Source organism: Plectrocnemia conspersa, unplaced genomic scaffold, assembly GCF_051122295.1.
Source record: "Plectrocnemia conspersa isolate PC_06_02 unplaced genomic scaffold, ASM5112229v1 ptg000005l, whole genome shotgun sequence".
NCBI lineage: Eukaryota > Metazoa > Arthropoda > Insecta > Trichoptera > Polycentropodidae > Plectrocnemia > Plectrocnemia conspersa.
In genome coordinates this window covers 2,790,309-2,817,453 of record NW_028277169.1, presented here as the reverse complement: position 1 = coordinate 2,817,453, position 27,145 = coordinate 2,790,309, and the positions used below count along the sequence as shown (strand labels likewise).

At 30.9% G+C, this 27,145-nt stretch overlaps 2 protein-coding genes and 1 long non-coding RNA gene across 13 annotated transcripts; 1 reads left to right on the top strand and 2 right to left on the bottom strand.

Moving 5' to 3' along the window:
• The first annotated feature begins 1,671 nt into the window (after positions 1 to 1,671).
• LOC148234674 (uncharacterized) lies at positions 1,672 to 5,552 on the top strand. Of its 2 annotated transcripts, none has more exons than XR_015809652.1 (4): positions 1,672 to 1,771; positions 2,818 to 2,900; positions 3,695 to 4,022; positions 5,067 to 5,552. It is a non-coding gene; the product is annotated as an uncharacterized LOC148234674 (long non-coding RNA). The 2 variants fall into 2 exon arrangements; XR_015809651.1 differs by lacking the exon at positions 1,672 to 1,771 and adding an exon at positions 1,798 to 2,027.
• On the bottom strand, positions 5,148 to 14,065 carry LOC148234673 (double-strand-break repair protein rad21 homolog). 9 transcript variants are annotated; one of them, XM_088186312.1, is made up of 9 exons: positions 9,190 to 14,065; positions 9,053 to 9,116; positions 8,485 to 8,990; positions 8,314 to 8,389; positions 7,952 to 8,098; positions 7,662 to 7,877; positions 7,109 to 7,590; positions 6,871 to 7,037; positions 5,148 to 6,800 (listed from the first exon to the last, which is right to left on the bottom strand). In XM_088186312.1, exons 3-9 carry the CDS (start codon positions 8,574 to 8,576, stop codon positions 6,694 to 6,696), a joined length of 1,287 nt encoding a protein of 428 aa, XP_088042438.1. In that variant the 5' UTR covers positions 8,577 to 8,990; positions 9,053 to 9,116; positions 9,190 to 14,065; the 3' UTR covers positions 5,148 to 6,693. The 9 variants fall into 9 exon arrangements, with proteins under 9 accessions (XP_088042438.1, XP_088042436.1, XP_088042437.1 ...); XM_088186310.1 differs by having other exon boundaries at positions 8,485 to 8,794; positions 8,855 to 14,065; XM_088186311.1 differs by having other exon boundaries at positions 9,053 to 14,065.
• A 120-nt stretch (positions 14,066 to 14,185) lies between these two features.
• On the bottom strand, positions 14,186 to 22,622 carry LOC148234672 (OCIA domain-containing protein 1-like). Of its 2 annotated transcripts, none has more exons than XM_088186319.1 (7): positions 22,462 to 22,622; positions 22,313 to 22,369; positions 20,044 to 20,170; positions 18,803 to 18,983; positions 14,720 to 14,865; positions 14,548 to 14,650; positions 14,186 to 14,485 (listed from the first exon to the last, which is right to left on the bottom strand). In XM_088186319.1, the coding sequence occupies exons 2-7, from the start codon at positions 22,352 to 22,354 to the stop codon at positions 14,407 to 14,409; spliced, it is 678 nt and encodes a 225-aa protein (XP_088042445.1). In that variant the 5' UTR covers positions 22,355 to 22,369; positions 22,462 to 22,622; the 3' UTR covers positions 14,186 to 14,406. The 2 variants fall into 2 exon arrangements, with proteins under 2 accessions (XP_088042445.1, XP_088042444.1); XM_088186318.1 differs by having other exon boundaries at positions 22,547 to 22,622.
• Between the last annotated feature and the right edge of the window lie 4,523 nt (positions 22,623 to 27,145).

Genomic DNA, 27,145 nt, shown 5'->3' with positions numbered 1-27,145 from the left:
TCAAGCACTGGCGCCTTGGTCGCGACGGATAAGAATGAAGGACGCGATCGCGACATTCAATGGCACTCTAAAAGTCGACGGATTGTCGAAACCGCCCTTCAATTGTCAAGAATGAAATAAATTGTATATCAACGCTCCTATCAAAAAGGTATTATAGATATCTGAGAAATTTTCTTTGAATTCTCTCCGAAATTTGGATTCCAGCCAATAGAGCCATATTCAACAGACAATAAATTAGTTCAGATTTAGCAGGTCCATTTTTTCTTTAGGACCAGAATTTATCCCAGGCTATATTCAGAAAGGATGCAAGTCTGGTATTTTGAACCCCCTTCGGTTTATATTTAATTTAATTTTGAGATCCTTCTGTTTTCCAGAGTTGTGGAAATGCTCTAAGGTCATCCCGATTCATAAAAAGAGGACAAGTCTCGCATTGATAATTACAGACCAGTAGCGTCGCTTTCAGCACCTGCCAAATTATTTGAAAGTATATTACATAAACACATTTTTAATCATTGCATGTGTATGCTTCTCGAGCAGCAACATGATTTCCGTTAATCTCGATCCACTGTCACTAACTGTATGTTTTTTCTAACTTTGTATCAAATCATTGGACGCTGGTGTATGAGTGGACGTTATAACCACAGATTTTAAAAAGGGGTTCGATAAAGTTATGTAATGGTGGAAATAAGAGTGCGTGTACGCATGCATGCATACATATACAGTTTACCACAAATTAGTTTACACCGATAGGAGAACGTTACCAATACTAAATCAGAGCTGTTTTAATGGTAGGGTACATTGGAAATCTAATTAATAATTATAATGTATTATATTTTTATTATAAATTATTGACATGTTATATAATTTTGTAATCAATAATACAATTCTTGTAATATTCTATTGGTATTTTTTTAAATATTATATTAAACAGATATTCAACCAAGAGAGTAATTCCAAAACTGCTATCATGTTTTTGAGTTAAATATGTCTATAAATAAACACAACAAATAAGAAAGTGATATTTTACATTTTCCTCAACAAATTAAATTAAAAAAGGAATAATTAATTAAACGTGTCATTTCACAATACTCACAATTTTTCATAGTGAATTTTTAAAAATTGAAAATGAACTATCAATCTTCTTTTACATCATTAGAAAAAAAAAAAAAACATTTTATATTATTTAAATATTTCTGTTCATTATTTTACAGTTGGTATTTTGGCGACGGAAAGTAATAGATGGCAATTAGACACAGATTGAGCCGCTGCAGTAATATTTTATTGAAGATTTAAAGTTTTACATTGTTAGTAAATAAACAAAACAGTCAAAAGATTTTTTTAAATAATAAAATATTATATCCTAATTGTAAGCTGTTTATTTATTTTAAATATAAAAACTCATATTATTATCAAGTTGTAAAATATTTATGTGTGGCCCTTCAAAGACATGCATTATTTTATTTGGGCCACCAAGTGATTTCAGTTGGCAACCACTGCTTTACAACATTTTTATGAAAAGTCATAGTAACGGTTGTAACTAATTAAAAAATCCTTTAATTTTATTTTAAAATCTTGAATTTTAATATTCTATCTTAAAGATATCAATTTATTACATATTTTCACGAAAAACTTAATTATTTTAGATTACCATTTCTATATTCTGCTCAAAATTATAACAGATTAAGACCAAATATTCATTCTACTCTTATGATTTTGACGTTTATCTGTCAACTTTAAAATGCAATGGCGCTGCCTCAGCTTATCAAAATCGGTATTATACAACACCTTTCTGTATTGTATCCCCAACGCCCGATCGCGCTCGCTGCTGTCTGGCCTTGTACCTAGGTGGTGTTGATACCTGTCGCTACGCGTACACATTAAAGGCTCGGCCACACAGAATGCGGTCTGTCATTGCGGGAAGCGATATCTGACCGACGCGGTCAGGCGGTCTGGTTGAATGATGCGATGCTGCATTAGCTCTGTCAGACAGAACTCTACCAGACTCTGTCGCGGCGACAAGCGATCCGGTAGTACAAAATTATAGATTTTTCTAGTGACCGCCTAAAAATGAGTGACGAAACTGAATTATTCATACGAATATACTTCTATCTTGATGTGACTCCAGTTCGATACATAATCGGTGGTATTCACCCAGTTGTTCTATTCTTATTGATATCATGCACCCAACATCGTCTTTTTTTCTTTCTGTATTGCAAAGCTAACAACAGAAGGAGTTGTTCTTCATCTGAGCTCATCATACTTAATAGCAATATGAAACACAAATTATTTTGAAAATGCACTCGGACTGGAGCGCTCGCACAAGGTATCGCATCCTGTGTGACGTCCTCATATCGCAGACGAACACTGGGTCGCCTCCCACCGCGACAGACCGCTTTTTGTGTGCACGCGTGCCGGACCCGCGGCAATCGGTTCAGTCGCGTTTCGAAGACATTGTGTGCACGTGGTTTGGACGGGAACAATGAGTCACGCGTCATCGCTGCCGCAGTTTAATAACGAGACTTTTATTAAGCTAACTCAGCTTTACGAGTCTCGTAAAGTATTGATAATAGGAATATTAATCTATGCGAAGATGCATGGAGAAATATATCAATAGAAATGGGAATCCCGGTCGATGATTTAATAAAAATAATTAAAATATTGTTCGCCACAAATAGAAAAGAGAGGGGTTAGAAAAGGAAAAGTTTAATCACGGGATCAGGTCTTTTTTCTATTGACTTTAACTTAAAATTAAACAATTTTTATTATTAGTACTTACTAATATTGTATACTGTATTTTACTATTTTTGTGTTTTACAGGAACTGCCGACGTCTATAAATCAAAATGGTTCGCATATGAATTTTTCAATTTTTTAAACGATAAAGACAACCCTACAACTCTAGTGAGTATTATCAATCATATATATATATATATATACATATGTTAAGGGTAATTTCAGAAACTAATTAAATACTAAAAACAGTTCTTAATAATTATTTTGCCATTCAATGGGAGCATTGGTTATAAAATGTACAGCTAGATGTAAACGGGCGACCTTCTAGCTACACACCGAGTAGGTAATAGGGAAGTGATTTGCTGCTGTTGTTGTCGCCATGTACCTGCAATAAGTTATCCTTTCTCTTCAAAGTCGAATATATTTCTCGGTGCGTAGATATTATCATGCCGTTGTGCTGTGTAAATGGATATTTGCTAATACAACTTTCGAAACTCTTTCCGGTTCCAATAACATTGGTTTCCTTAAAACTCGAAATACAGAGCTTACTATTCCAAAAGCGTTTTCAACAACTCTGCGCGCTCTAGAAATACGATAATTAAATATTCTTTCAAAAGATCCCTTTTCCGCATTACTTGAAAATGGCTTCATAACTTATTTACTAAGTGCAAATGCTTTATCACACAGTATCTTATATGGTACATGCACATTGTATGGTATTTGTAATATTTTAAGATTTGGTAAAATTCCGTGCACTATTACATGGTGCTTGAAGGCATACATGTTTTCCATCCAGCGCACCTATAGCATGAGGAAAGTTCCACTTTTCTTCAATTTCTTTTACAACAGCTAGCCATTGTTTTTCTGTTTCTGGTAGCTGTAAAATAAAACATAATAATAAACCTCATATGCTATATGATCAATATACCTATCTCGTTTAATAATTATACTTTTTATTTCAGCTTGAAACTACTGTAAATTTATTAGAAGTCTTCCTGCATAAAACACATCATATAGAAAAAGAAAGCGTTTAGCACCAGAAGCCAATAATAAAACGCTAGACGAATCAATGGGGATGCTCAAACAATGTGTGCAAGGACAGGACGACAGTTATACCACCTATGGAGCACACATTGCAAATGAATTGCATAAATATGTCCCGAGAAATTTAGCATATGTGACCCACATACCTGGGCCACCTTACAGCTATTATACAATGGATATTCAGCGACCTCAACATTGCATCAGAGTGTATCCACAACAACTCCAGCACAGTCAGAAACACAATCGGTAAATAAGAGTGGTTGATCTAAGTAACTCAAGATATTATTAGTTCATTAATTTCTGATTAATACGTTTAAGAATTTATGATTTTTTTTATTAAAATAAGAACAATATGTTTTTTTACTTAACATTATCCTTTAGGACGTCTATAATTGCATCACATACTTCATACTTTTAGATTCTCGAAAGTTTGTATTCATTTTTTTTATTTTGGGTTCAATTTTTTCAAGTAGCAAACAAAATCTTGCATTGACATTCGAGTAAAATTTCTCTCTATTATTAACTTCTTCATAGTTTATATCATGCATAAGCCTGTTTCCACATTGTAATCGTTCACGATATAATTATTTCACTCGCCAACGAGGTTTCTTTCTTTTCTTCATTAAAATATGGTGAACACCAATGAACGCGGTAGCGCACGGGCCTTGCGTCTCGCTGATATGGCACGCATATACTGGCTGGAATCATGATGATCGCACAATTACGCGTGAAGACTCGCAACAGAGTAGCTTGAAACGCACAGTCCATACAAGTCTTAAGGTTACAAATAGCCGATAACTTAATATTGGATGCACACAATACTGCCTTTTTTTTAAGAACAACCACAAGCATATTGCTTCATCGACTTTCATCTTTGACCTGAGATGTATGTAACCTCGCTCCTTTCCTGCATATTTCTACGCTCACAAGCATTTTTCTGTGGTTCAAACTGCACGGTCGTAAACGCGTAGATCCCGCCGTGTCCGAACTAGTCCTAAATCATATCAGATTTGGAACTGAGAAACTTTTTCTGGAATGTCACGTGTTTTTACGAATTCCTTTTCTACTTTAGCAGCTTAGTTTATGACATCGCCAAATTGGTCCAATGTCACTAAATGACAAATTCATCTAGTGTCAACAGATGAATATTTGTTGTTGCAAGTAAAATTATATTTTATCTTAAATGCAGTTTCTATATATGTCATATCAAATAACGCGCGTCCGCAAAAGAATGTACTCCCGAACATAAAAATGTTTACAAGTCTACTTAGTATGTTATTTTTGTTACAGCAATCGCCTTCTCGGCAAACCAAGGATGATCCTCGAAAGCAGAAAATAAAAACAACACCAACTACAACATATTTCACAAGACCGGAATGTGAATCTGATGTAATAGCAAAATTAAATCGACTAGCCCCCGAACAGAAATGTCACGCAGATAAAATATTTAACGATGTGTTTTTCGAAGGCGAAATAGACACATTGACAAGGAACGAGGTTCGTTTTCTGTCAGAAAGTTCACTGCATTCTACACGTCATCTCTACCATATCAGCACCCTGAAATGTCACAATCACCTCCATGCCAGTCAACTATGCCATACCAATCATCTGCACCACATCAGTCACCTATAACAATTATTATCAATCACCTTTAACAATTAACACACAATTCCATGAATATTAGTTATTTTTAGTTGTTAAAATTTGTTTTACATAGGTACTATGATGTATCTGAACTGAATTATTCGGAAAATAAAAATAAATGCATATCACTTACCTGAATATTTAATTTTTTAATCAGTACTCATTTCAGGGAGCCATAAGAAAACAATTTAGTATATATTTAAATTCTGTGTATTTTTCACTCAAATTTGAATTTAATTTACAGAAATTACAAAATAGTTAAATCATATTAAATAAAATGACAAACAATAAAATGAATATATTAACTAATCACATTAAAATATTTGAATCAATAGCGATTCTATATTAATTAAAACTAATTATACAAGAAAAGCAGCTAACTAACTAATCCAAATAAATATTCAAGAAAAAGAAACATTTTTATAAACTTAAAAAAAATATGACTCATATTAATAAATAAATATTTTATTGAAAAAAAACATAATTTTTCAGACTAGCTTAAAACCATACAAATGGCAATAAAATATTTTAAAGCATATTTTTGGCTTAATTTTATAATTAGTATTTTCTTCCCTATATATTTAACACATTTTTTTTAACTCAAAAGTAGCAATATATGAGGATTTTTATTCTAGTGTCAATATTTATTATATATTACAGTTTCAATGTACATACGAATTTCTTGACACAGCACAATACCGGATGAGGCATGCGCGAATGACACCTTCAATCGGAACTTCAATTGCCCATCATTTGAAACCTTCAATTACATAAATATTGACAATCGCAATTGCTCATTTCAGGGAGCCATAAGAAAATATTTTAGTATATATTTAAATTCTGTGTATTTTTCACTCAAATTTGAATTTAATTGCAGAAATTACAAAGTAGTTAAAATATATTAAATAAAATGACACACAATAAAATTAATATATTAGCTAATCACATTAAAATATTTGAATCAATAGCGATTCTATATTAATTAAAAATAATTATACCAGAAAAGCAGCTAACTAACTAATCCAAATTAAATATTTAAGAAAAAGAAACATTTTTATAAACTTAAAAAAAATATGACTCATATTAATAAGTAAATATTTTATTGAAAAAAAAAAAAAATTTTCAGACTAGCTTAAAACCTACATAAAATATTTTAAAGCATATTTTTGGCTTAATTTTTTAATCAGTATTTTCTTCCCTATATATTTAACACATTTTTTTTGAACTCAAAAGTAGCATTATATGTGGATTTTTATTCTGGTGTCAATATTTATTATATTGTTTCAATGTTGGGACCACATTTTTGAGTAAATTTAATGTTCATTATTTCACACGAATCTGGTTTCTTCACAATGTCAACAAACTCGTGTTTTTTCAATCCTAAAAACAAATAAAATCAATCAATACTGTTATTTATTTAAGTTTAAGTTTACTATTAAAAAATATTTACTCAAAAGAGAAGAGAACGCTTTTGCGGCCATCATTCTTTGTGACGGCGCATGGTTTATGTATTCTTCTTGATCGTGCAAAACCAACGTTTCAATTGTAATTGGATCGATTCCGCTATTTTTAGCAGCTAGGATCTTCTTAAAAACGCCTTTTACCCCCCAATCTTCACTATAGATAAATTATTTATTAATTAATATGTCCATACATACATTTAATGCATTCAAAGTTAATTGTTATACTTAAGAATTCTCTTGACTTCTTTAACACTCTCAGTTGGGCTCGGTGTACAGACCATTACGGCGGTACGGTCAATGCTAGCAACGTCAAACTCTTCAATAGACGAATTTAAATTTTCATCAACCGAATGTGGAATAATATTATCCATATTAATTTCTGAGGCATCGACTATGACGTTAGTGTCTATAGCTTTTGGTGTATACACTGTCGCAGATCGCGGTTCTTCTCGTACAGCATGAACTCTTTCCTCCTCAATTTCCATGGTGTTTAAGCTGAACTGAACGGGTCTCACCACCGATTTAGGAAGGTTCACACTTCTTTCTTCGCCGGTCACTTGTGGAACAGGAGTCGACGTTTGCGGAGCAGGAGTCGATGTTAGCGGTTCTGCAATTGTATTTACTAAACCTTTCACCTGTTGTCCTACGGCGGCACTTTTTGGTGTTAAACCACCTTTGGCAGTATCATTAATATGCCCTTCCCTCATCTAAAAATTCAGCAGAAATATTTATTAGTTGAATAATAAAGATGGAATAATAAGTTGCGATATAAACGCACATTATCGTTTACAGTTTTGTCTATATATATCGATTCTTCAACTTCTTGAAAAGGCAATATTACCGGACGGGTGATTGCGTTTCTCTTAAATGCGTGCTTCAAAACTGATGAAAAGTTTTTACCATTCTGCGCGTGCAAAAAACTTACACTCGGATTCTCAAAAAGAGTATTGGCGTCAGGAAATGAGGGTTTTTGATACACCCATTCTGCGCACTCCTGTATATAAAACGACATATTTTTTTATATTGATTAAATAAAGCAACTACTAACTAATAGTATTGAAAACTTACTCTGGATTGGAGAGCAACATACTCGTCGCAATTTCTTTTCATTTCAGTTTCTGAAATTTGTGTAATTACATCTTTTATTGGTCTCTTTTTCACCTTTCTGACTCTCTTTGGATTTGGATTTGGGACAAATTCCTCTAAGACTATTGGCTGTAAAGGTTTTACAGAATTTTATAATTTTCAATACATGCAATAACAGCTATGATAATGAATTTTTCACAGCAATTAAAAGCTATGGTCGCGTGCGGAAGACACCTCGGAGCGTATTCCGCGTCTATACACTGGGCTCAAAAGATGCCTGGACGCGAATGTGTTGCTGTATTTATAATTGATGCATTAAATATAATCTAATATAAAAAGTATACCTCTAGAACTGGCTTTCTCGCAACTCGAAAACGCCTCGTAATTTTTTTAGCAATGGAAACTTCTCGTACCGGCAAACTATAAATATATAATAAAATAGCAAGTTCACATTAACAAAAGTAATATTATCTTATTTACATTAGTTCTAAAATAAAATAGGAGAAACCACTGACTTTTCAATTTCAGAAGTAACAAGGATTTCAGGTATTTGAGCATCTAAAAAAAACAAGTTACACAAGTTTTGGATCGGACAAAAATTAAACATGAATGGTAAATGATGATGGATATTCAGAGGCAATAATCCTAAATGTTACTCCTACCCGTCATAACAAAATGCTGCAAATCATCGGCGGGCAGCGCTTCAGCATTACTGTTTTCCATGGTTGCAGACGGGAAAATATTTAAATTCGTCGCAAACGTTCTATATCCAGAACTTTCACCTTTTTGCGTTTGCTTTAGTGGAGTAAGTTCCCCGAAGCGGTCCTAAACAAGTTATTGAAGCGTTATATTCAAAAATAAGTTAAATGAATACAAATTTCTTACATCAATTACAGTGTTGATTATTATGTCGGGTTCTTGAATGGTTATCTCAGATATATTTATCACACAATTCTGATCGATAACTCTTTCAGGATCTTCACGAGCGGGGCGGGGGCGTCTTTCTTTCTTCTTTCGAACACTGAATATATGAAGATAATATAAATAAACAAAATTAAAATCATAATTATATGTATTACGCACTTTGGTCCTTTTTGCAATTTTGCTACTTGTTTTGTAACACTTATGCTGAAGAGAAATATATCACCTGAATAATAAATATATACAATGAACAATAAAATCACTGATCAATTACAATTTTATTATAAATAACAGACTACCTATTAACATATTAGTCTTCTTTTGGTACAATTTAACAAGACCGTTTATTAAATGGCAAGATAATCTAAGCGAGTACTTCTCGCACGGTGTTTGCGACTCGGTGATCATCGAAAGCCGCAATTTGTCGCTGTGTAATAGAATAATTATTAAAGTTCAATGTATAATTGTTTATTTTCTTTGTACTCACCACACATCAATAATATTTGTGTCTAAAATGAGCCGCTTTGGTAGTTTAGAAAATTTCTCCGGCCAACAGTCTGCCACCCAGCAAACATAAAACGGCCCACCCTTCGTCAGGGAAATATGATGGTAAAGCATTTTTACCTGAAAATAAAATTTTGTAAGATTCTTATGTGAATCCTTATAATGTTAGCGGTTAATTTGACAGTTTTTTTTTATTATTATTTACAAAACAGGAATAAATTAGTTCAAATCACTTATTTGGTCGATTATTTCGCGATGAGAAAAAAATCGTTGAATAAATGGCGGCATGGCGGCATGGCGGCATGACGTCATATTTTAAATTTGAAAACCCACTTTTAAAAGTTTTCCTGGATTAAACGAGATTGTTTACCGATACATAAATGTTACATTTCAAATTTAAACAGTAAAAAAGTTTATTTCTACTACTTACTGGTTAGAAGCGGCAATCTTCCAATACCCAGATCAGGCGCCGACCAGGGCAAAGCGGCAAGTACGAATAATTAAAAATCACTAGTCATAACACGAACAAAATTGACCATAATCAATAATAATTTTATAAAACATCAACACTTAATTTGGTAATAAATAAATAAATAGTTTATATTATTAAAAATGTGAACTAAAAAAACATCTTATATATTGTAACTAAAAATAACTTTATTTATATATACGAATAATTTGTACCTTATTAATAAATGATTTAATGATACATACTTTAATTAATAAAAAAAATAGACTATGATTGATGAAATTATATTTTTTTAACATATTTTTCAGATAATTTTTTCTTTTATTTTTCCTTTCAGCATTCCTTCTTGAGCAAATCGTTTTACTTATATTTTCTTTAAAATTGCATTATATCATAACTTTGATATAATACAATTTTATTAAAACATCAAATTTGCTTACATATGACAACTCTCCTGTCATATGTCAAGCGCTAGCTGCGCGTAGTTCAAATATAAATTTGTCACGCATATCTAAACTTTTTACACTATATCTTGTCAAATCAAATCAAATTTATTAATAAATGTGTCCGTAATAACAATTGCGTGCCTGCACGCGCTGGCGTTTGATGGTCCGACAGCTTTGGCGTGCGGGCACGTCACTGGCGTCCAAAGCAGGGCCGGCCCTAGGTTATTTGGCGTCCCAGGCAAAAACTAATTAACATAACAATTTTAAACCCCCTATTAACACTTGATGAGCGCAAAAATATAATTCAAATTAAAGAAATAATATATTATGTTTTACAACCTGCTCTTTTTTACGATTGTGGGTATTTAAGAATTTATAATATATTTTTTGTTGTGATTTTTTACGCGTGAAATAATTTAAAGAGTACACAGTAGTGTATAAAAAACTAATATCAGATTATATTCTTTAACAATATTGTTTGATAATTTTAAGTGAATATTGCGCCTTTATTTGGTATCACGGCGCCCCACAAGATCTAGCGCCCCAGGCGATCGCCTGTACTGCCTGCCCCTCGGGCCGGCCCTGGTCCAAAGGGTTAATGATACATGAAGTTGAAAATGTTTATTTTATTAAAATATAATAGTTATATTTATATACGCAATATGCGATTATAAAAATATGTTAAACTAATTTGATGACAGATAACATGTTCTTGATTTAAAGTTTTCACTTAACGTTACATGTAATTAAAAAGTATAATTTTATAGCAATTTAGTAGTTAATGAGACAATTGAGACCAATTTTAAACAATTTTTATATCAGTTAACATGTTCTTGATTTGGGATTTTTACAAAGTTATATGGCGTGGGATATAACTGAAAAATATTGCAAGAAAAGTGTAAAATTTGTTTAGTCAAAAGAGACAAAAACTAATAAACTCGATGAACCGCTCTCGATCGCTGAGCTAGATCGCAATTTCGCACAATGTAAAAGAGAATTTTTAAAATAATATTTAAAAAATGAAGTTTTATATAAATCTAGTAGCTAATGATTTTACTGCTATTTCGAAAATGTCTAAATATTTTAAAACTAATATTTTGTCAGATAACATATTCTTGCTTTATGGTTTTTATTTACGGTTACATGTTTCATTTTATTTAAATTAAGTAGCTAGTGGTCTTGACTTTAATTTGAAATACCTAGCTATCTTGAAACCAATTTAATGTCAGATAACATGTTATTGATGACGGGTTTTAAGTTAAGGTTACATGATGTTTAAGAAGTACAATTTTATTTTAATCTAATAGCAATGGTCTTATGGTGAATTTCTAAATATCTTGAAACAAAATTTATGTCAGATAACATGTTTTTGATTGGCGTTTTTTTAACTTTACACAATGTTAAAAAGGTATTTTCTTAACGTAATAGCTGCAGCAGTCTTAAGGTAAATTTGGGAGTATCAAAATATATCAAAACTAATTTCATGTCAGATAACATATTTTTGAATCGAACTTCATAATATACGTTACATAATGTAGAAAAAAAATTATTTGATCTAAATCTAATAGCAACGGTCTAAATGTTAATTTGTGAATTTCTAAATATTTTGGAACTAATTTATGTCAGATAACGTGTTCTTGATTTAGGGTTTTTACTTAACGTTAAGTTGTAAATGTTTTATTTTATTTTAATCTAATGGTTTTAAGATTGATTTGCGATTAGCAAAGTATTTCAGAATTATTTTTATGTCAGATAACATGTTCTTTATTAGAGGTTCTTACTTAACGGTACATAATGTAGAAAAAGTGTAATTTTATTTAAATCCAATAGCAATTTTCTTACCGTTAATTTTCGTACGCCTAAATATATTAAAACTAACTAAATGTCAGATGACATGTTTGTGGTTAGATGTTTTTATTTTATGATACATGATGTTAAAACTGTTTATTTTATTGAAATACAATAGTTAATTTTCTTATCGTAATATGCAATTTTGTTGTTAGATAACATGTTCTTGCTTTACAGTCTGTACTTTACGTTACATGATAATAAAAAAATATAATTTTATAGTAATTTAGTTGTCTTAAAGTTTAATTGCAAATGCCTAAATATCTTTGTAAAAATTTAAGGTCAGATTTTTACAAATATATACATACATATATATAACGTGCGATATAAATACAAATGATTGTATGCATTGGTGTCAAGTCTGTATAAGCAGAAGAGATTTAATAAAAAAAAACACGATCTCGATGAAACGCTCCCGATCGCTGAGCAGGATTACAATCTCGCTCCATCGCACCATGTAAAAGCGAAACAGTTTTTAACGTTAAATGATGTTTAAAAAGTAATTTTATTGTATAAATATAAAAGCTAATCGTTTAATCGTTATTTTGCAAATGTCTAAATATTATATAACAATTATACTGTTAGATAACATGTTCTTTAACGTTACATGATGTTAAAAATGTATAATTATATTTAAATCTAATAGCTAATGACCCTTACGTTAATTTGCGTGTCAAAATATATTTAAACTACTTTGATGTCAGATAACATGTTCTTACTTTGAGGTTTTTATTTAACGTTTCAATATAATTTTATAGCAATTTAGTAGATAACGCCCTTAACGTTCATTTTCGATTGCCTAAATATCTTTAAATTAAGTTTATCAGTTTACATGTTCTTGATTCGACGTTTTTACCTCATGCTACATGATGTTAAATATGTTTATTTTATGTAAATCGAATAGGTAATGGTCTTAATGTAAATTAAAATCCCTAAATATCTCGAAACCAATTTTATGTCAGATAACATGTTTTTAAAGAGGGGCTTTTACTTAACGTTACATAATGTAAGAATGTATACTTTTAATTCAATCTAATGGTATTAATTTTAATTTGAAATGACTAAATGATTTCCCATTTAATTTCAGATAACATGTTCTTGATATGGGTTTTACTTAATTTTACATGACATTTAAAATGTTTAATTTGATGTAAATCTAATAACTAATGGTCTTAACGTTAATTTGGAATTACTAAATATCCCAAAACCAATTTCATGTCAGATAACATGTTCTTGATAAGGGGTTTTTACTTAACGTATAATATGTTAAATGTGAATAATTTCGTTTAAATCTAATGTCCAATGGTCCTAACGTTAATTTACGAGTGTCAAAATATATTGAAGTTAATTTAAAGACAGTTAACATGTTTTTGCTTTTGAGGTTTTACCTAGCGTTACATAATATTTAAAAAAAACTATAATTTTACATCAATCTAGTAGTTAGTACTGGTGTATATAGTCAAAAGCGATTTATAAAAAACCATTAATCTCGATGAACCGCTCCCAATCGCTAAGCAAAATCACAATCTCGCACTATGTAAATTCGAAACAGTTCTTAACGTAAAATTGTATTGAAAAAGTATAGTCTTATTATATAAATATAGTAGCTAATGGTTTCATCATTATTTCGCAAATGTCTAAATATTATAAAACAATTTTACTGTTAGATAACACGTTATTGTTTTAAGTTTTTACTTTACGTTACAAGATGTTAAAGATTTATAATTTTATTAAAATATTTTTGTATATTGTAATAATACCTTTTTGACCATCTCGATGTATTGGAGTAAGTCTTAATTTAATTTAAATAAATATTTGAGAAGAATATTACGGCTGGTATGTAAAATTTACAGTATCTCAAAATTATGTCGAGTCAAAAATGATTCAAACCAATTTTAGTAACGTTAATGTGAATGCCATGTAAGATGTTTTAAATTTCGTGAATACCGTCAACAATTTAATAAACCTTCAAGTGACAATAGAGAGATATGTCAAGAGTACTATTTGATAAATAAAAAATATTGAAAATACAATATACAATTTTATTTTCTACAGCTAAGACATTATACAATATTATTGTAATTATTGAATTGTTATAAACAATATAGCAAATGCAACAAAATGCAATCAATTCGCGCACATGGCACAAATCTTATTATGTTACGTAACATAAAAAACTTAGCTTAAAAATTATAACAAAAATACATTTTAATGCTGAACCAAATAAAAAAATACTAAAATTAACTAAATCAGTTCAAAGTGTCTCCATATTTGTTTGTGTCATCTTTTTCGTAGGTTTTTTGCGGTGGTCTGGATGTTTCAAAATTCCTAAAAATTAAAATTAAATATATTTAAAAAACAATATTTTATTTAAAATTTAAACCATTTACCTGAAACTACTGATCGGAGTACTCGGTTCGCGGTTTTGTTTGCGAAGATCGTCATAGGATATATTGGATTTGAAAGCCGTGATATCGTTGTTAGGAATATAAGCTGAAAAATAAAAATAAATGTTTTAAAATTATACTTGTGATAATAAAATAAAAATATATTCTGACGCACTGTCGCCGGTGGGACGGTACAAGTCCTCGTCATTAGTCGAAAACGACGGCCTATCGGTATCGATATCCAGCGAAGAATTCATAGAATTAGATGTCGATTTTTCTTGATCGTATGATGGAAAACTTGCATCTATCTGCTGGAAGTACCTTTAAAAAATATACATACATTATTAATCGAATCTAATACAAACAGAAAGATCTGGAACTCGAAAGTTACAAAGCTTTCAGAATAAATAAATATAATAAAAATGCTTAAATGGGCTTAGTAACATTAAACCGAAAATATTTTCAATATGTACTTTTCGAAACTATATTTAAAGAAACATTTCAATTAAAGTCGACGTGATACAATTAACATTTATTATGACACGGCAATATTTGGCCTTCAGAGATAAATGTGTAAATAAAGAATGTATAAACAGAGTATATGTAACAGAGAAATGACAGTCGCATTTTTATGATAGGGATGGCTGGCGAAGTGTAAACAAAAGTAGGTATTGCATATACAAATTTTTTTCTACTGTTTGTATATTTTTATCTCTATTCAGACATATTTTTACCAGTGGCGTACGGTGGGTGTTAATATTGGGTGTGCTATAAAAAATAAAAAAAAAAGTACATTTTTTCATTTTTATTAGCCGAGGTTTTGGCATGCCTAAACTGCCTTACAGCTTTTTCCCATATATAAATAAATAAATAAACATCAAACCTAATCTAAAATATTATTATATAAAAATATCAAATTTCCAATAAACATAAAATTATAATTATTTATATATAAAATCTAATCTTCTTTCTTTAATCATAAATTTTTCTATCACGCTGTCATAAAAAGTGCTCTTCTTTTTAATGTCCATAAGGATCCCTTTTTCTATTGAAATCAAGCTAAGGCCAGATAGCCTTTCTTGGCCTTGGGTACTTCGATAACAATTATTAATTCGTTTCAGAGCAGAAAATGAACGTTCTGCTGAAGCAGTACTGCTTGGAAGAGTTAATATTAGTTTGCCTAATTTATCTATTTCCTGAAAACCTGACTCAAGATTATTTGTGTTCATAAATTGTACAAGCTCATGAACAGATTTCTCTGCAAATTCAGGCAAATGATAAAGAACAGCAAGCTCATTTTTTAAACTTATATAATCAAATAATGTTCCATAGAATTGTTGCAGTTTGGTAAGTAATTCATTTGGAAATTTTCCTTTATATTGCTCATATTTTTCTTTCTCCAGAAGGTGAAAATATTCCAATTTGGACATTGAAGAAAAACGGTATTCAATTTGCTTACATATATTATCAACTATTGTATTAAATAGTTGGCTAAACGCGTGATTTTCTTTAACAAGCAAATCATTACTCAGTCTTGGATAATTTTCTTCCGTTACATAGGAATCCCATAATGTTTCATAATTATTTTCCTGTTCATGTCTGAGTTGTTGCAAAATTTCGGTAACTTTCTTACAGCAATATAATATGTCAAAAGATTTGGATTGTAAAATGTTGTATAACACATCAGTTTTTCCAAAAAGGTTTGAAAATATGTGAAGTTTTCTTGTTTCAAAATCTTCCAAAAAGCTAAGAAAACCTCGTGCTTTTATTACAGTGTCGGGGTCCCATAGTTCACAATTTTTCACGAAGTCTCGAAAAAAGTCCGTAAATTCATTTCTGTATTTTTGCACTGTGTTACTTAACCGTGTGTATAATTCCATCTTGTAGGTGTAACAGAAGGAAGTCTTCTAGCTACAAACTCTTGTAAAGCATTTATTCGTTTGGAAGATTTCGAAAAGAATGCAGACAATCCATTTAAAGTTTGAAAGAATGATTTGCACACTTTTATATTGGAAAGACCTTGTTGTAATGTTAAATTCAACATATGAGCATAGCAGTGTGTAAAAATGGCCAATGGATAAACTTCGAGTACTTTGGCTTGCAAACCATTAATATGCCGACTCATTACACTCGCCCCATCATAAGTCTGTCCAACTAATTTTTCTTGAATTTGAAATTCTTCAATTATATTTACAACGTGGCAAAATAAGCCATCGGCTGTTTTATCAGAGCTAACGTCTGTAAAGCCAATAAACCGCTCGTAAACTTTACCTTCATAAACAAAACGCAAAACTGTCGAGAGCTGTGAGTTCGTCATTATATCTGAAGTTTCGTCAAGAATAATAGCGACAAAATTTGCTGAATTTACTTCTTCCTTAATATGACCTTTAATAACATCACCAATCGCTTCAATTATGTCATTCTGTATGGATGGGGAAGTACCACGAAGCACCGTTGCAGTATTTAAATGAGTATCCAAAACAGAATCGTATTCTCGAAGTGCATTTAAAAATTCAAGGTAATTTCCTTTGTTTAGTGAATTACAGGACTAATCATTTTCCTAGATATACATACTACTGCGTCAATCATTCGTTTTAATATTTCTCTATTTTTATTAACTTGTTCATTATGTTGACTTATATTAGCTTTACGTTGAGCGTCAATCATGACTTCAATTCGTTGTTTTCCAAACACTTTGAGAGAAAAAAATGATTGAACGTGTGACTGCGCTCTTTTGTGTTTTTTCAGTGCCGTTATCAGATGACTAAGGTCAGCAAATCCACTTTTATTCCACACGCTTCTTTCTTTGGAAAACAATAAACATGGCCAACAGAACAATCTAGATCGAAGTTCGCAGCCTGTTAACCACTCTGTTTGTTCATATGATGAAAATGAAAAATGTCTTGTATATTCACATTTATTGTTTTTATGCTTCATAAATAAATTGGGAAGAGGTGGACGTGGTTTGCCAATTTTGATCATCTTCAATTTAATTTCATAACTTCTTTTTGAAAATGGATTATTCAAAATATCTTCAACAGTATTCTTCGTCATTATTGGGGTAAATAAAAAAATATAATCTAGAATAGAAAATTAAGTATTGATCATATGTAAATAAGATAATAAACTATTTTACGCCAAAATATAAAAAATGAGTGACCTGTTATTGTGATATAATGTAATAAAAAAGCAGCGACGGACGCAAGTACGTGCACCAAATTCGAGACCAATTTTACTACTGAGCGCTGCCAGCCGACAGATCGACTTCAGCCGTTAAATCTCGGAACAATTTACTTTAGTCGGCGGCCGCGCGCAAGGTCGGCGCGTTATATGTGTTGTTCCAAAACGATCGCTCGCGCGAAAACGTTCAGAGCGAATGACAAATACCAATGCATACTATACACTGCATATTAAATTTTTATAATTTTGCATACTACTGTATGCAAAATGATGTCGCTTTACGCCCTAAATTTTCTAAATTTATATTTTAGATGGTTTTGCGGGTGTGCGCCGCACACCTAGCACACCCTGAATATACGCCCCTGAAGTCTCAATAATTATATTTAAATATAAAAGGTATTAAAATTCTCAAAATATATGTCTTTTCTATTTAAAAAAAAACTTTTTCACTGAAAAATAATAACGCAATGTTATTTTTCTGTTACTAACTAAAGATGGGTAGTGTTTCTTAAAATCAAACTTAATTTATATTTTATTTTTTTAAGTAAATAAATATGAAAACAATATTTTTTTATTATTGTTGTAACAATTAAATATTATTGATTTTTATTACCTCAAATCATTGAGAGCACACAAAAAATGCAGGAATTGGACTTTAAAAATAAATACAATCAATAGATTGGATGTGACTTTATAGGCGTATGCTAAAAGTTCCATGGACTAAGAGTCTCCAATGAATGAATTCACTTCATGATCCACAATTGGGAACTTCTTTTAATTGTCTAATAGAGAAAGATGGAGTACCACGGACACATATCCGAGGTCTGAAATATAAGCTTTTTCATACCTCAATAATGTCTAGATTGATAAGACGTCTGGGTTACAGAAGAAGTGCTTCTAGCAGCAAAAGACCAGTAGGGATACTTGGAATCAATCAACGTCTGGAATCGGACATATCGGACACACCATAAGAAGAAAACCAATTATTTGGTTTTATTCTTCTGGTGTCCAATCTATCAAGATCGGACATATAGGTAGTAATAGGGTTAGATTTAATCAAAATTCTAGTTTTTCTCACCCTTGTGATCCCTGTATGTTCATTTTCTTTCGCAACTGTTCAGCGAGTTCACTATTAGGCAACTCCATGATTTTCTTGATACACTCATTACGATACGAAAATTTTCCGATCATGTACCCGATAACACAAGCACCAAACACCTTAGGTATGGATCCAAACCTTGCATTGCCTGACAAATAACCTGAAACAATACAGAAAATTTAAAATTAATCTTGCACCGAGATACATTGTTGGGCATGAGTTTTTTAGGGCAATGCTATTATATTGTCTTATATACTGGATAATGTGGAAAGTTATTTTTCATTTAAATCTACACAATAGGTGATGAATTTAGATTAGCTAAGGTAACAAAATGTTACCCTTAACAATTATAATTATTTATTATATATAAAAAACGTGTAAAAAATGCGTTTAAGTTGATAAAATAATCAAAATACGTATAAGAACCGCCATGTCAACTTTCAATTGGGTACAGCTGTGTATATGAAAAAATTCCAGTGTCGCCATTTAAAAGCAGTAAAATAAATTAAAAACGCTAAAACAGTATTTAACCTAGAAACTTTCTTAATCTAACGTCTTACTGAAAAGTTATTGAAAAATCGTAATTTATGAGTAATTGGCACAGAATTTTACTGGATTACCGGTAAACGAAAGTTATGCTAAATTTGGACTCCCTAATTGAAATGTAAATATATATTTTTTCCTGAATATGAGTCGAATTGGCGGTAGGCACATACAAAAAAATGTCAAAAAGTATTTTCACGATTTATATGGTGGGTTTATGGTCGATTTTTAATCTTTTTTGGTGTAATAGGTAGGTACGATAGTAGCGCTCCGGTGGTGTTTTTTATGGTTAGACCAAATGTCGTTCGATTATTATACAAAAATAAATCAATCTATAAACATGATGACGTACAAATTTTATTAACAGGTATTTTGGACAGGTTAGGTGCGAACGAAAAATAGCGAGAGATCGTTGGTTTGACCCTTTAGTAAACGTGACATTTCACAACTGTCGAAAATGACATTTGGCTTAGTTCCAAAAAACACTATCGCATTGCTTAATGCATACATTCTGCAGATAATTTGTTTAATTCATGAATCAAGCAACGAGGTTGTCCTTTTCATGAATTTGGCAAAAATTTGCTCATTTCGCGCAATAAGCGATTTCACCGATTCGGTGTAACATATATAATACATAGCATCGCAACGCCCTATATTATTATATTCATGAGATAAACCTGATTTAACGGCAGTATACGTTATCATTCCGAGTGTAGTTCCTATTGGTAGCGATCTCTTGTAGAAACTCTCTTTGCCGCATTCGGCGAGCACGCGAAGCTCATCCGACGAAAAATTGTACTGGGACTGAAAAAAAATTGGCAAAACATTACTTTGCAAACAAGTCCAAAGCCGCATATCAAAAGTGATTCCAATGGAAATTCAATGGCTTCACAATTAAAATCATTGAGAACAATCGATCACATGAAAACAAATGCACATTTGATGCAGAAAATATTTTAAAACAACCCATTGAAAAAATAATAAGACACTTTGAATGATGCGGAAATCGGATCAACAAATAAAATATTCAGAACTGCATATTATATTGTTAAAAACAATAAGCCTTACTTAGACCATTTTGATTTGCTACAATTACAAGAATTAAGTGGTACAAAAGTACCTCACGGTTTACGTTCGCGTTATAGTGCAAACAATATAATCGATCATATCGGAGAGGAAATTAAATTTCGAATATGCCAAAAAAGTATCGAAACAAGTGTCAATTTTTCAGTTTTACATTGTATGAGTGAAGAAAAAATAAAACCCTGGTTTAAAGTATAGCGTAAAAATATTTTCTCAATAAATCAGAAGCACTATAAATATGACTAAAACACTATAAGTGAGTACAGAATAGAAATAAAAATCTTAAGAAATTGTTCATTTATATGTAAAATAAAAAAAAGCTCTACATAGGAGCAGACCTGCCAAGAGGGGACAAATTCCCGGGGCCCGAAACAGGAAAAAAATCATAGCAAGAATATATGTATAAAAAAAAGTAAAAACCGACCTCAAATAATGAATCTGAACTATATTAGTTTGAAGTGTATGTATTTCAGATAAAAGTTCCTTCAGCCCTTTTTAAATATGAGCGGAACATTGCCTTCAAAAGCACCCACATTAAACATTATTATTCAAAGGGACATTTTCATTGGTAGATATATATTTTTACCAGTGAAAATATAAATTATCTGGCAAGTGCTAGTACAAATATATGATTTCAACTTTTTTATATGTAGTAATATATATATTTACATACTTATCATTATTTATTTACATCCGATGTATAGATATTACAGCGAATGTGTATTTTTTGGTAGTTATACTTCCACTAGTAAAATCCAAATACATTTTCACAGCTAGATAAATATTTCTACTAGCAAAAACATAATTTAACTGATAGGCGCTAGTATGCTGCTCTAAAATATCTATGAAGCTTTGACAGTTGCGAAGTTCAAACCCAAACCTAACCTAATGAAAATTTTAAGACTAATTACACTTTTAGAACTTTTATTAGGTCAAGTCCAAAATATAAACTCTCAGGGGAAAATAAGCGGAAGAATAAGTACAGATAGACATCGCATCTCACATATTGCTCTATAGTTTGCCTGTATTTCGATATTACATTATGTTTTAAAAATATGATAGCTATCTTTACTGATATTATTATGTACTTATAATTTAAGAGGGCTGAACAAAGTATATTCAAACCGAATTTTAGTCAATAGGAGAGTGCAAAAACAATTATCACTTCTCAGAAGGCAAAAATTCACGTCAAAGGTAATAAAATCGTATTGGCGCCGTCGCAGTGGGAATGCTCGATAATGAGCGTTCAATTCTCACTCATAATATTGCTATAAAAAGTCTTAATATAAACGATTGATAGTCGAGCTATTTCACCGCGATGAGACGATTTTATTGCTTTTGACCTGGACTGGAAATTCACTTTATGGCAGTACTGAGCAGCAAAGAAAACACGAGTAATTATCAGGTAAATATTATGAGTAGATATTTTTATTAATTTTTAATGCCTAATTATAACATTATGCATTAAATATGTTTTTAGAAAATATGTTGCAACGGTGGCTAATTTTTATATTTATTTGTAGCATAGAAAGGGTTAAATCGTACCTATTATTATTTATTAAAAAATATATATAAAATGCAATTTTCGTCATGAGGTCCGGAATCATTGTTTTCCCAGGGACCGGGTTCGCTCTCGGCAGCCCTGCATAGGAGATAAAAATGCGAGAATAAAGTCAAAAGATAGGCTACCTAAGTCTCAACAACGTACAGGAGCAAAATGATTAGAAATGTATTGCACAAACGATTCAAAATACGACAGAATACCATAACTAATTTATGAGCAAATGGTCTAGAAAATGTACAATTTGTTCTAGAGAAATCAGCCACATAGTACATATATAACATATAAAATCAGCGTCTCACCATCTGTTTTGCAGAGGCGCGTTCATAGTTAGCATCGCCCATGTTGAATAAACTAACCTGAGAAACACAATACACAAAAATAAATAGCAAATCGGTTGCGGGATATAAAATATTGAGGTTATGTAACAATCAAGCGTTGAGATTTTTACATAATTTGTTTGACGGTCAAACGTATTGATTATTTATATAAATAAACGTTAAATTAACGATATATAATTAACGTAAATACTTTACTTGCGGCTCTAAAAGAGCAACGACCAAGGTTACGGAAATTGACAGCTAGTGTTGCCAATGTGACGTTGGCGATCATAGAAATATCTATTTATTCAAAGTTCGGAAACACAATTTTATACAATGGCAGCACTGTTTAAAATTTAATGAAATGCTCTCATAAGGTTGCTCGGATGATTTAACTCTGATATTTTCGAGTTATTTGACAGTTTGTAACCTATTGCGGCCGATTTTCGAAAGAATATATCAAGTCTTCGGGAGTACCTCGAGGATTCAACCTTATGATATTTATTAATGACATAAATACGGTAGTTACAAATTCAAGTTTTCTTCTGTACGCAGATGATTTAAATTGTACAAATGCATTCGATTTGTTGTGGACTCCTCTCTACAGAGGGATTTAGACTCTATGGAGATGGACTTCCGTCAACCATCTGCCCTTTAGTGTCAGGAAGTACCATATTGTGTCATTTTCATGATCCCATTCGCCATCGGTTTATTCCTACGATCTCTATGGAAACATTTTAACTAGAGAAACTAAGAAACTCGAAATCACTTATGAGAGCAAGTAGAGGTTCTATCGACACATACACGACGTATGTGATAAATCTTCCAAAATGCTCAGCTTTGTTATGAGAAACGTCTTTCCATTTGACGATCCGTCGGTTATAATTATAGATATCCGCTATATACATATATAATTATCTCAATATGTACATATGTATGTGTACACATCACATATTGCATATGAGCTATAAACTATAAGGTAAATAGAGGGCGAGTAATGATTATAACTGCGACTTTAGACTGTTAGCTGTTGGAAGTTGTGTACTTCAGCTGTTGGAAGTTGTATATATATTAAGTGTGTCGATGTTATTGTTTTTACAAAATTAGATCTTCGATGGGGGTGTATCGATTATCACTTTTCTACTTTCGAACCAGAATAATTACCGAAAACAAATTATGCGATTCTGTGATAATTTTTACCTTTCTGGTTTTGAATTTGAATAGCATCGGAAATAGTTGTGCCATCGAGTAAAGTTATTATTTTTCTGCATAACATATATATAACAATAACCTAAATATACATAATCGAATTATGCACTAATTTTAGGGTACAATTTTTATGTCGGAATTTAATAACATAAATTAAAAATCGAATACCAGCACAATAAACAAGTGGAATTAATCCCAGACTATTGACCTAAGTTATTTGAGTTCAAATCCCATATGTACCTTAGTGTTTTACAATTTCTATGGTGTCTGGGAGATCGGAATTAGTAATTATTATATAATTATAAACACATATTATGTTTACATATTTTTTTTACTCTCTCATGCTTATTAAAACAAATTAAAAAGCAGGGAATTGAATTAAGTATTACCACTATATAATAATTATTTCTTAGGTTAATGTTATTTATTTTAATATAACATTTTACGGCAAATAAAGCAAGTTGACAATCAAGCAAGGGACAACAAAATATTATTCTATCCAATTATCTTGAAACATTATTTTCGTTTGTGTTTTTAAGACACTCGTGCCATTGTGGGTATTTAATTTATAGTTTAACATTGGCTTTGAAATAACAAACTCAATACTATCACAAATTCGATGCGTTTTTCTTGATACTTCTTACTGACACTTTAAATTATAAGAAACAAAGCCGTCGCCCTATTCGGTGTTGTGGTGCCAATTAATTACTCCAGTGCTACTCAAAGTTTTGAAAACAATTCCAGATGTTTGAGAATACTTAGTAACGATTATGAGTGATGGGCCGCACATAAAAGCTTGGCAGACCGCAGGTTGAGTACCGCTGATCTAGGGCGTAATCTTGACGTTATCTCAGCCGCCGCATACATACGCTAAGAAGACATGCCGTTTTTTATTTTCAATAATTAAAATGAAAAGTGTATTGCCTAATGTTAAAATTAGATGGCCGTTCGACAGTCTTCTTTTGACCAACTGTCAAATCGTTGGTGCGTTGACATTTGTTCATAAAAAATGTAATTTTATGATATTCTACGCTTTTCTAAATAGAGGTATAAACCATGTTTATTCTATCAAGTTCAACTTATCGTTTTAATTGCTGTTATTTAGGAGATTACACGTAAAACTTTTTTACGTGTACTAAGGTTACCCGATATTAAAAATTTCAAAGGATAGGCTTACTACACGTCCCGGTTTAACCGGTATTGTCCCGGTATCATACCATCGGCCACGGTTTCACGCAATTTCAGCTGTCCCAGCTTAGAGCTTTATAATTATGGACAAATTGCCATGGCGCCTGCAAACAAAATGGTCATCGCAGAAAATTTTGTTTGAAAACAAAAAAAATATCATTTCGGAAATTTTTTTCAAAGGCCATCTCTGAATTTTTTTGAAAAGAAATTGTTACGGAAGTTAAAAAATATAATTTTAGAAATTTTAAAGGACAATCCTAAAAGGAGAATGTTTTATCACCTTAATACATATCACAGTGTAATCTAACCGTTAAAGATCAGATAATAAATTATGCAAATAGTATTTACATTTTCTAGATTGCATATCATTTATTATAAATGAACGTTAAAATTAATGTTATACATTGTAACATAAATGCTATAGCAAATTATGATTGCTTTTTTAGGTTAAAATATAGGACAAACGCTTGTACTTGCTAATTTATAAATGCAACAATGATATTAAGAGTTAAAATCTAATCACCACTTCAACCGATTTGGTGTTTATATAAATATGTACATACAAATTATAATCTTAAATATTAGTTTTAGCCCATATATATATATATATATATATATATATATATATATATATATATATATATATATATATATATATATATATATATATATATATATAAGATTCTTACTCCAAGCATGCATTTTATAAGTTGTGTTCTTTACCTTAATCCAAATGTGTATCTTAAGACCTAATGCGCCAGAATCCGATTAACATGCTGTTTGGGGACTCGGTCGTACAGCCGGACACGTGTTAACACGCTTTTATGAAAATCTATCTTTAACAGACTCTGACTTTGAATCTATCTTTGAATATTTTGGGGCACCGAAATGGATTAATTATATTTTAGATAGTATATTCTTCTAACATATGTCATTATTATAACTCTTTCAATACAAAATTAAATAATTAAAAAATAATTAGTGATTCGAGTGTTTGTTAAAAAATATAAAACATGTGTTCTATAAAATTTATTTACTAGGAGGGGTTTTAACATTCGATCTCCCGATGCATTACTACAAAGTAGCAATGTTACTCGATATTTGCTTTAAGCCCACTTGCTTTTTTTTCAGACTTTTCAATGTAAGTTCGATCACACATTTTCTTCCAAAACAATCCTGTTTCGTCTGCATTGAACACTTGGCCGGGACTAGATCCACCATTTTCAGTAATTTTGACTAATGTCTCTGGAAAATTTTTGGCTGCTTCTTGATCTGCCGACGCAGCATCCCCACAAATTATCAAATTATGAAATGCATTCCTTTTTAAAAATCCGCTCAGCCATCTGTTACTAGCTATGATTTTTTATTTCCCCAGGAACATGAATTAGTAGATGGGTCCAATTCTTCAATTTCTTCATATAACTTACGTTTTAAGTCACACAAAAAGAAGGTTTAGTCTAATCTTTTCTACAGTGTAATCAATGTTAATCTCTTGTACATGTTATGTACATATATGTTTCATTTTTATAGTTAAAACTCATTTAGTTAATATGAAATCCAAACGGCTCTATTCTACCAAATTGTATGAATACATATGTAAAAGTGAACGAAAAACACCTGTCACTTTGTCAGCCATCTTGCTTTATTTTATTTGAATTATATGCTATCATTTTTTTTCAATGCTCGACAATTATTTTTAAAAATCATCAAATACTAAGCTCCGCAGTAATGAAAATATATTAACTTAATTTTATATTTTCATTAAATTTAAGTATTCTTATAAATTCATTTTACCGTTGCCTCGATATGTCATGTCATGTATTATTTATATTATAGAGAAAAAGTACTTTTATTTATTTGGTCTATAACTTTACCTGTCAGAGCGAATTCTGAAGCGACGACGAACGAAAGTAATATTTTATTTTTAATCTTATCGATGGAGCAGTAGTTTGAAAATCATATAAAAAAAGTGCCATTGTTGATTTTAATCATTGATATATTTAGAGATTACTTTACATAATTAGATTATAAAAAACTCGAATAATTACAAAAATAAATGGATCACATTAATACATTACAAAATAAATAATAATTCAAGAGAGCTATTAAATAAAAGTATATATTACACAAAGCAAAAAGCGACATAAATGCTTTCAACCTAGTTCAATAGAAATTATTTTACATGATTACTTTTAGAAGAAAAAATATCAATAACATTTATAATTAATACATTATTAATAACCCAACAATTTAATTTGTAAAATTGGACGCAAACACAATTTATTATTAATATCACATGTAGCTTTAGAATCACAACTTGGCCGTTGACATAGTATTTTATTTAATTCAATCGTTTTACATAAAATTGTATAAATTGACCTTTGCTGCCATTTCTTTCCATTGCAACATCGAACCGAC